The sequence below is a fragment of the Tetrao urogallus genome (assembly GCF_951394365.1).
Source record: "Tetrao urogallus genome assembly, chromosome: 2".
NCBI lineage: Eukaryota > Metazoa > Chordata > Aves > Galliformes > Phasianidae > Tetrao > Tetrao urogallus.
In genome coordinates this window covers 44,846,310-44,857,448 of record NC_136814.1, presented here as the reverse complement: position 1 = coordinate 44,857,448, position 11,139 = coordinate 44,846,310, and the positions used below count along the sequence as shown (strand labels likewise).

Genomic DNA, 11,139 nt, shown 5'->3' with positions numbered 1-11,139 from the left:
TCGGTTACAAGAGTGGGAAGTGTACGTTAGATAAACATAAATAAAGCCTAATTATTCTTCAAGTGCTCCAGAGTGAACTGCATCTTCATAGCACCCTCTGTCCTCTTTAGGTTCAGGGTGCAGTTTGATAAGATCATCAATTCGAAGAATAGTAATTGCAGCTTCTGTGGCAAACTTCAGGCTCTTAGTTTTGACCATGGTTGGTTCAAAGACACCAGCTTGCTTATTATCACGAGGCTTTCCGTTGACCAAGTCAAGACCGATCCTGGAAAGAACAACTATCATCAGATGGAGAGGCAGGAAAAGTAGAAATAACTGGCAGTATATCATTTCATTAATACAAGCTCCTGGTGACACATACGTAGAACTGAAGATCAGAGGGAGAAGAATTTCAGTAATAAGCTGCACCTTTTTGCAGGCAAATTTTGGCTTCCTAAACTGGCAGAACAATTTCCCATCCGCCTCGCCCAGCCCCTGGGGATACTTGCCACTTCAGATTTTTGCGATCAGGGTTAACTTGAGCCTCATTATGGAATGCTCTTAACTTCGCAACAAGATCTGTAGCATCTTGAGCAGCATTTACTGCCAATGTATTTGGAATTATTAAGAGAGATCTTGCAAATTCTGCTATTGCAAGTTGTTCACGGGATCCCTAAAAAGAGAACAAAGTTTTAAAACTTACTGTTGTTGGTGGAATTAGAAAAAAGCACAGCCAGAATTAAGACAACAGGTCAAACCACACAGAACATCTTTCACATTTACTCTAATTATCAGGAAAAGTAATTCATGTTTCCAGTTTGGAAGAAGCATCTTATGATTGTGTAAAGTGATTATGCTTTCAAGAACCACAGAGCTGACTTCTGGTAGAACAAACAAAACTCATACTGTCCTAACAAAGCACACGTGCACTGTTACTCATCTGTGTAAGACTCACCATACTTGTTGCATAATTTTCAAGATATATTGAAAGTGCTGCCTCTACAGCACCACCACCTGGAACAACCGACTTAGATTCCAATACTCTTTTAACAACACAGAGAGCATCGTGTATAGATCGTTCCATTTCATCACACATGAAGTCATTAGCTCCTCGTAAAATGATGGATGCTGAAGTACGAGCCTTTGTGCTGTGGAATAAAGGAAGCAGAAGACAGCTTAATTGAAAAAGAAATGCAAATTACAACTCCTCTTGCTAAACGTTTTTCTTATAGAAACAAGCTCAGTGGAACCGGATTTTTTTCAGCATTTAGAAGTTCTATCTTACTACTGTTATGCTTCCCTGCAGGGTACGTACATTGTGACATAGTAAGTTGGTATTTAGTTTAAGTTCCAGTAGGTAAGAAACCTATATTGAGATGCAGTCTTTCAGAGAAAGATACACAAAAAACAGACACTTCAACCAATGTAGTGCTTTTGGTGTCAGGACAGTTGTGGAATTGGAGGGAAGAGTACAGGAATAAGCAGAGCTCTCCTCTACATAGCCATTAAGTGAGATCGTGACTGCCAGCAGTACAATAAATGCAGTCACACAATTGCTTAAGTGCCACAGTCACAGAATATTCGATTCTCTCAGAAACAGCTACAAAAAGAGACAAAAGTTGGATACTGAGATCAGAAGTGAAGTCAATAGTCAAGTATGTTCTTGTTAAAGAAACTATGACAAACCACATTTTTAAGTACAGCCTATCTAGCAATCTGATTGATGCACCATGTTTGATATACGAGTTGTCCAGCCCCAACAGACAAGATGAAATACTGTTACTTTCACCTCTCATTTGCAGCGGACTTGTATACTCTTTCCCATGCGTATAACTACTCATGCCACTGAGACAGCATGGAAGCAAATAAATGGGATTTTATCTCAAATCCAAAAGAAAACCATGCACAAAAAAGAACACTCTAAAGCGGGTCCTTACTTCTTGATTAAGATCAGTTCATCATCACAGATTCTCTCTTGAATCACCTCTTCTGCCTGTCCCAGCATTAATGCCTCAAAGCTCTCCTCACCTTCAAGGTTTGCAAGGGTTGAACATATGGTCGCTTTAAAAAACAAACAAGATGTGAAATTAGCATTCAGTTCCAATACATCCTTTGCCAACTTCCCGAAGCAGCACATGGAAAGAACATCAGAAACATAAATACAAGCAGAATGAGCAAAGTTTAATTAAATTAACAGCACTAATGTAGCAAAGTTAATTAATTTTCACACAGCAATGAGATTTTCTGCAGTTTGTCATCAGAGTTGCTAGTTTTGCTCCATTTTTACAGCACTTATTTTTCTTAGAACCAGAAGTTCCCCCGCTTTACCATAATGAAAATACTTTCTTAAACATTTATGAACTGACAGGGCCAGAATTTTTTTGTAGTTGTTGTTTAAGTATTCATTAAATGCTGCAGCAATTCTTCATTTGTCTTGAACTATCTATACAGAGTACTTTTCCCCAGCATAAAGCAGCATTTATTTTTTCACACTGTAAACCTTCCTTGGGCAATCCCTTCAAACCATCTATTCTGACAGAATGCTCGCTTAAGAAGAACAGTGAAATTAAAATATAACAAGAGTGGTTCAGCTTTCTTCATACTCTCTCTCCTTGCATGGCCTACATGCTAAGAAGCCACACTCCGAAGATTAGTTACACCAGTTTCTACTTGAAAAAGCACCTTCATACACACGTACCTCCCGATGCCTTCGCAATCCGCTTAAGATCCTTCTTCACAACTCTTCGTACTGCCATGGCACCAGCATCAACAAAGTATTTCAGACACATGTCATCAATACCTCCAGTGGTTAGAATAACATTGGCACCTGTGGCCAAAATCTTCTGGATCCTTTCTTTTGTAATATCTGATTCTCTGCAAGAACAACGAAAAAATTGCAGACACATTTAGAAGCTTGCAATTAAGTTCTGTTAACCAATGTCTTGAAATCATGCAGAGCTCTGCAAGAAGGAACCACTGCACAAGTGTAGGTGGATTTCTTTGAAGTGTACTTAGTACTGAGTTCCACCTTCGGAAATAAAAACTTTTTTTTTTCCCCCAATTAATATTTGTTATTTGTTGGGAGACATCAGCTTTCTAAACACTTCTGTCTCTTGTATTCGGCCAAAATTACATCAAGCCCACCAGAATTGACCAAATCATCCACTGCAACCCCACTGCTGTTCGTCAACCTTCCACACACCTTTGCCTTATCTGGTCCAGCTTCTCTGGGTCTGTGATAACAACCTGAACACCAAGCTTCATTTTGGCTTTCTGCAGGCTGAAGTCAAGGCACGCAATCTTTGCATTAACTATTCTCTTTGTCATACCTGAGGACAGAGATGGGAAGAAGAAAAAAGGCTGCTGTCAAACTGACTTAACAGATCCTCAAGTTTACATTAGAAAATAATGCTGCTTTTACGTTTCAGGTATCTATTCAATTTGTTTTTTCAATCTCCAGTCCTGCCCAAGACACTAACAGAAAAATACTAGCAGAAACTTCAGTGACAGAAATACATTTTTAAGTCCCTGGTATAACTTTTGTTTCCTTTCAACGGATCCCTATTCTGAATATGTGAATATCCACAAGAACCAACCCATCAGTCTCACATACTTTTAAGTTACTTAATCACAAGACAACTCTATTAAACTTAACATCTCTGTAAAAGCTGACACACTCTCAAAAAGGGAGGTACTTGTATTCTCAAAGACTGCAGTGTTACCATGTCAATACCCAGCAAAATAAGCAGTTACAAATATTTTGAGTACCCTAGTAGGCCTCTCAAACCCTAGTCTACAAACAGTGATGAAGTGCTCAGTTTTTTTGCTTTTTTTCCTTATTTAATCATTCAAGAACTGAAAAACCAGAAGTTCTACAACTAGTGCAATCAGTAGGAAGATCCATGCAGAAAGAATGAGAGTACCAAATTCACACAAAAGCTCTATAAAACAGTGTTTTCTTACCCTGTGAGCCCACCACGCAGTTCAGAGCGTAACCATTCACAAGAATGCTCTCTTTTTGGCTGCGGCCATGTGCCTTCAAAACATTAACAGAGTTGATTGGATACCGGGCCTGCCCCTTCTGGTCTGTATATTTAACTGCCATTGCAGCATCCACCACCATATTTGCAAAGAAATCACCGTCACTAAAATGCTGTTAAGGTTAAAACTGTAATGAAAACTACTGTCATCCTTAAGCAATGGAGAAAGAAAAAAAAAAAAGGGAAAGTTTCTTGTATAAAATATTTTTTAATATCTTTTTTTAGAGAAATAGAAAAAGCTGATATAGTAAGAAGCAGATTAGGACAGGCTAATGCAAAGCTTGTTTTGACCCTCCCTTTTTGTTCTTTAACAGAACAAAACATCTATCCTATGATCACAGCATGCATCTTCCTATTAGCACAAAGATCAAGAATACAGGCTTTTCTGTGACTTTCAAGTGAAACACAGCTTTCTTTCTGCTATTTCACTCCCCTAGATATCCAACTTCCATTTTTTCCATTCATGCAGTTCTTTCGCATAGACACACACTGTAAGAAAAAAAATTAATACAGTTCTATCTATTATGGTGTCCTTATCCAGGTTCAAATACTTGGGAAAGGTCTGAACATGCTTTCCCATGGCAGATAACGATACCACTGAAATGTGTTCTGTACCTTTGTTACAAATGGGAGAATACTTCATCTATCATTTCACCGCTGCTGTAAAGGAAACTAGCCTAACTGATCAAGCTCTCCAAACACGGAAATAACTGGAACAAGTTAAAGGATACATTCCTATAATTTTCGAGGACATGGATGTTTTAGCAGCATTAATCAGGCATTCCCTGCCTAACTCATCTGTGTTAATAATAAGGTTTTCATTGATGTAGCGAACTGCTTCCCTGTAGAATAAAGACAAAATACCAATGAAGAATGCCACCCTTACAAAAGACAAAAATCTTGTGCCTTCAGCCCTGCTAAATGCTATGCAGAAATTAAATCAATTATTCTTCTCAGACAGTAAAACGACATTTTTATGTGACAATATACAAACACAGAATTAAAATTACAATGAAACCAGCGTATCCATTTTGCACAAGGAAATCTTCATTAAAGCAGCTATAAAACCAGAAATAAACAAAAAGCACGCACTTATTGTACCTGGAAAATGCAATACACTTCAACTGTATCAGTTTCTTACTTGCAAGCAAGTCGGTATCCACCAATAATGGAGGTAGGATGGATTTTCTGTTTGACAAGTTCATCAGCATTTTTTAGAAGTTCTGCAGCAATGATTACCTGTTTGAAATACAAACACCAAATATACCCATTTCATACAACCAAAATAACTACTTCCTACCATTCAGCAGAGAAATAGAATCCCCAATGGTTCATTACCTGCCCAGCAGAAACAACACCTTAAACCGTATTTTCTGACCTTGGAGGAAAAGCCATCCAATTTTAAACAGCAAGGAAGTTTTCAATCCCCTGAAACTTTTTACAACACTCATCATTCTTACCAATTAGCCTTAGCATTTTATTTTCCCAGTGGTTAGAAAGAAAGAATGTCAATTCAGAAACTATCCTTGACTTCAACAAAGGAAAAAATAGCGAACAAACAGCAGTGAGTGAATTCCATTCCAGCATACCAACTGCATATAGAAACAAGCATCTATGAAACATAAACACACAAATCTGATTTCGTTCTTCTGCAGCCCACTTTAAAAAAAAACTGAGACCATGGAACACTGACATTTGTTGCATCTGCCTATAAAACTTTTTACATACCACTGAGGTTGTTCCATCACCAACTTCTTTGTCTTGTAGGTCCGCCAGCTCACAAAGAACTTTTGCAGCAGGATGTTCAACTTCCAGCAGTTTCAGAATGGTTGCACCATCATTAGTAATGGTCACATCCTAGTTTTTAGAAATTGAATATCAGTACAAAATATATGTCTATTGTTTTTCCTGTCACGTTCCGCAATGTTCATGAAGCAGAACATTAATTTTTCTTTGTAAATTTTCATGAAACGGCTATTTATACCAAATGCTTATTGCTTCTTTCTAACTAAGTGACCCATAGTTATCAGGGACGGCTGGTACCTCATTTTCATCAGAAACACCTGTTAGGTACAAAATGTTTTGCACATATCATGCTAACAACACAGCAGTGAATCACTCCCAATACAGTATTTTATTATGGTCTTATACCAGGAAAACTTCAAATAATTTTAAATGCAAAATACAGATCTTAAAATTGTTAAGAGTTATTTGAAATCACTTTCACATTGTATCTCACAGGGAAGAGATCAGGGTACACAAGTCAACATCAGTCTGATTTTAGCACTGTATACTCATTTAAGTAATTTTTTCAAGTAATGACTTTTACACAGAGAAAAAGATCAACTGTTAATACAGAAGCTATTGATGCAAGCGATACAGCATGAACCACCTGAATACACCGTTTCACTGAAATGCTCCTCCTCCCACTCTCTCTCCACACAACACAAAATCAGGTACATGAACATGAGACCTAGGAAGCACACTAGGTGGAAGCACTTCTACAACGATAAAAAACTTCCTAGCATTTTCCACTTAGATAAAGCTTACTTACCCCAATATCATCCACCAACATCTTATCCAGCCCAACTGGCCCCAGGGAACTTTTCACGATGTTGGCAATAGCGGATGCAGCAGTAACTACATGAACGAAAACAAAAAAAGATTTTAAAAACCAAAAAGCACGAGAAACCTGTGCTTCAGAAACTTTAGATAAACTAACTCAGGATGACATTTCAGTCTGGTTTGCAGGTATTAAGCACTACAAAATACAAGCAGCATGTACCAAGGTGGATACAGACCCATGGTACAACCACATAACATAGGACGTGTAACAACTGATAGCGTATCTTTTTGCCTCAATTAGGTCTATAACTAACACAAAATATTTAAAGTCATGAAAATCGAAAGTGAGGGGCCTCCAGGCACTTAAATGATAATGGAGCATCTAATGTAGCAGCTTGTCCACGTGATGTTCTGCCAACTTCATGTAGGAAAAAGATACAATCAACCTTTTCCTTCAGACCGTGGCAAGTTTTTCCTCTATCCCACAAGCATAGCCACTTCCTCTGGAGATTGAAAAAGTGGTAGTATAATGGGAAGAACTGCAACGCAGGCTGTCACTCTGAGTTTCCAACGGTGTAACTACTGCCCCTTAGAGCAGCTTTTTGAAAGAAGCTGCCATTACCGAACACCTCAGCCAAATTAAGGCAATCTGGATCTCAAGCGTACATCGGAAGTATACAACCCTCACAATCACCAGAAGGCGACTCCTCAGCTTCTTCTTTTCTCGTTCACCTTCTCAGAAATGCAGATACTCCCGGGATGCGCAGCCTTCCCCGCGTGCCGTTTGTGAGAAACGTAATTCGGACGGGGCCGCTTTCCCCAGCAGCCACCTCCCCACCCGGCACCCTGCAGGCCCCACGAGTTGGGGGCGGTCCCCACCCACCGTGGCCGGCAGCCGCCCGCCCACATGATCGAGCCGAGGCGGCGGCTGACCCGAGGCGGGGAAGCACATGGCTACGCCATGTTACCTCCTCCGCGCTCCCTCCCCGCTTAGCGGGCTCCGCCGGCAGCACGCGGCCGTTACCGTTCTGCGTGCGGATGGTGTCGCCGCTGGTCCGCTCGCCGAACACAGCCAGGGGCCCCTCCATCGCCGCCATCTTCCCGCCGGGCCGTGGCGCGAGAGGCAGACACACAGCCGAGCCGCAGAATGGCCAACAGCCCGCTATGGAATGCCGGGAACTCCGCCTGAGACGGGCGCGGGAGACGGGGCGGTGAAGGGGCGGGGCCACGGCCGCCCGCCCAATCCGGGGGCGCGGTGCAGCCCGGTCTCGAACCGTGATTGGTCCTTGGCGTTGAACAAAGCCACTGAACCGAATGAGAGGCGGCAGCGCTTCTAGGAGGTTCTAGAAACTGGGGCGGCGCGCGGCTGCTTTGAGCATGCGTGCTGACTGCCTGTTGGGAGTTGGCGGGCGGTCACTAGCCAGGGTGGAGCTTGTAGGAGCTGGGGATGTCTGTAGCTGCATTGTGGTGCTATTCCATGGACGGTGGCTGGAAAAGAGCCCAAATCTAACGCCAATTTTGTGATGTGGCATTTCTACACTTTTGCTTATCATATTACAATGTGTTACTCCACTTTTTAAGAGAATTAATTATCCTCCTAGTCGTAAAACCAAGATTTGTATTGTCTCAGGCCCTACTTTCTTTTCTGGCCATAGAGAAAGGCCAGTACCCAAAGCCACTCCGCCTTCCGGGACAACCTCCATTACCGCGCAGCCTCCACGCGGCCCATCCGTAAAATACGTGCTCTGCGCGCGCAGCAGCCCGCCCACTGCTCCCACGTGACACAACCACCTGGGCGGAAGTGCCCCCCCAGCTTCCGGAAGGAGGTGCCGGCCTCACCCAAGATGGCGGCGCCCAGGGATCTCTAAGCGCCTGGGAGGTGACTGTCGCCTGAGGTCGTGGCGGGCGCCGGCTCTCCATGGCGCTGGGCGGTCGCGGCTGCATGTTGCTGGTGGCTGGCCGGCTCCGGGCGCGTCGAGCGGGTAAGATCGACTGCTCTGTCACTCTCCAAACCAGCTTTGTCCAGTAGGAGGCGTCGCGCCCCCTTTGCTGCCAGATCGGTTGTCTCGGTGCGGCTGCTCCGTCCTGCGCGGGCCCTTGCTGCCGCCGGTAACGGCTGCTGCGGGATGGGCTGGGGGCTGGCAAGCAGGGCCTTGAGCCTTAGCCCGGTGGAGGGGTTTCCGCTGCTGTTCCGGAAGTAAAAAAGAGCGTAGCAGAGTGAGTTTGCAAGTGTGATAGCGTGATTGGTGATCAGGTAGGTGGGATAGATAGATGGGTTTTAACTAATTTGGTACTGCAGTTCTTGGTTCCTTGTGCAGTTCAGTGTCAGTATTTCCTAGAGCCCTGATTATGGAAATCTTGTAATTATTCTCCAATTTGTGTTATATGCACACATCTTAAAACATAGCTGAAGTTACACATACCTTCAGTTTATATCTTATGCTCTATCTCATAAGTTGAAGAAAGTGGCTGAGGTTTGATAACCCATTATTTTGTATTTGATCTACTGTTTGTGTTATATATAATTCCTAACTTTTTTTTTTTTAATTTTGTTTTTTCCCTTCTGCTTTTTTTTTTTTTTTTTTTTTTTTCCCTGCTTTCCTTTAAGGTTTCTGTTATGCTTCAACTACAGCTAGCCTGAAATCTGAGAGTGAAATAGACACAAGGGAGAATGAGGTTGTTTCCCCAGAGTTCACTAACAGGAACCCTCGGAACCTTGAGCAGTTGGCACTTGCTAGGAAGGAGCGTGGCTGGAAGACAACATGGCCAAAGCGTGAATTCTGGCACAGGTGAGTCAGAAGACCACTAGGGGAGGTGAAAATCCAAAATAAATAAGAATTAAGAAATATATACTATATGGAATTTCCATAAAATGTATTTTTTGGGTTATTGAATCAGTTAACCCTTCAGCTGTTCTTAACTGGCAGATACCTTTTATGTTCAGAGAGTAATAGATTGTCATTGCATGAAAGGTAGCGTATGTTTAAGATCTTTCTGTCTTTAAGATAGTAATATTGATTAAACAACTGCAGTTTAACTTAGGATTTTGATAGTCTTATGCTGACCATGCAATATTGTCTTACTTGAGGTACTTGATTGGTTTTTTTATTTTGTAAGAAAATGTTGATTGCTTGCCTTATGGAAAACAAGTACATCTTAAGCTGGGAAATCAATATCATTATTTTCTTCTCGAGAGAACTATGTACAGTTCATTCAAATCTAGAAATCTGATTTTTTTTTTTTTCTTCCTGATAGTGCAATAGGAAATACTGTGCTGTTAACAGACTGTAGTTGTTAAGGTCTTAGCAATGCTCCTTGGCCACTTGCCAAACCTGACCAGTTGCTCTCAGGTGTATGAAAAAGACTTTAAGAGGCTGTATGACAAACCTAGAGTTGCTTTTCAGTCGGATCAGTTCCCTCGCACAGACAGCAGTACAGCATTGTACAGATGCACAGTGCTTGTTTTTGGGGTGAGTGCATATATAGGCACTATAGGGCCAGGCACGTGATTGCTGAAAAGTCACTCTTGGAACTTCAGTCTCTTTAACTGGTAAAAGGAGTCCTATTTTATGTCCAAATAAAGTAAGAAATAAAGTCTGCCAAATTAATAAAAGCAATATTAAGAAGAAATCATTATATTAATAGTTCCAGTGCACTCAATGTTGTCTCATAAAGCAAATAACTTCAGTTACTGACCGTATATCAGTGTGTTCTCTCTTTAGATCTGGGAAAGACATCATACTCCATGTTGCATTTTTCCCTTCCCCAGGTTACGGCTGGAGCGGACACAGCATTACGTAGAAGCCTTTGTGGAGCGCAGTAATGGCAACGTTGTGTTATCTGCCTCTACTCGAGAGTGGGCTATAAAGAGGCACCTGTACAGTCCTAAGGGCGTTACAGCCTGCAGAAACCTTGGCCGTGTTATGGCACAGCGCTGTTTGGAAGCGGGAATCAACTTTGTGAACTTTAAAGCTGTTATTCCTTGGGAACGTCGTTGTGATTCGGCAAGTACCTTAAACTTGATTTGCTTTTTTTTTTTTTTTTTTTCCCCTTTCTGAACATTGATTTCTGTTTTTGCACCAGTAGTTTCCTTATCTGGTTTGACTGTTTCTATTTGCAACAGTCCAAAGGGTAACCTTGACAGGCTACACACTCTGTGTCCACAGTGATGTTTGGGTGCTGACTGCTTTCTCTCTGTTCACATCTCTGTCTTTCCAACAAGATCCAGGAATTTGAAAAAGCAATGACGGAGGGTGGTGTTGTTCTGCGGGAGCCGCGGAGAATCTACCAATAAAATGGAGACCACTGGGACAACTTCCAAGGAACATCACTTGCTTCCTTAGGTGTGGATCCAGCCACAACGAGGGACTGAAAATGGAAGGAGTTGGAACATGGCATCTAATAATAAAATATTTATAAATAAATAGAAGCGTCGAATTCCTGATTATGAAATTTCCAACACTTTTCTTTATACTGGAATGAAACATTCATCTTTATCACTTCGGTCCCTGCGCGTCTGACTTAGCAAAAAATCTAGAACAGTAATTTAGTTTTG

At 41.7% G+C, this 11,139-nt stretch overlaps 2 protein-coding genes across 2 annotated transcripts; one reads left to right on the top strand and one right to left on the bottom strand.

Annotated features, from left to right (window-relative positions):
- Positions 1–51: 51 nt before the first annotated feature.
- On the bottom strand, positions 52–7,681 carry TCP1 (t-complex 1; the record flags this gene model as incomplete). Its single annotated transcript, XM_079532981.1, has 12 exons — positions 52–265; positions 489–652; positions 935–1,127; positions 1,917–2,040; positions 2,678–2,853; positions 3,182–3,308; positions 3,943–4,124; positions 4,751–4,861; positions 5,161–5,258; positions 5,748–5,876; positions 6,574–6,659; positions 7,609–7,681. 12 exons carry the CDS (start codon positions 7,679–7,681, stop codon positions 52–54), a joined length of 1,677 nt encoding a protein of 558 aa, XP_079389107.1.
- An 821-nt stretch (positions 7,682–8,502) lies between these two features.
- On the top strand, positions 8,503–10,981 carry MRPL18 (mitochondrial ribosomal protein L18; the record flags this gene model as incomplete). The annotated part of the gene is made up of 4 exons (XM_079550547.1): positions 8,503–8,566; positions 9,193–9,373; positions 10,354–10,588; positions 10,807–10,981. 4 exons carry the CDS (start codon positions 8,503–8,505, stop codon positions 10,876–10,878), a joined length of 552 nt encoding a protein of 183 aa, XP_079406673.1. The 3' UTR covers positions 10,879–10,981.
- Between the last annotated feature and the right edge of the window lie 158 nt (positions 10,982–11,139).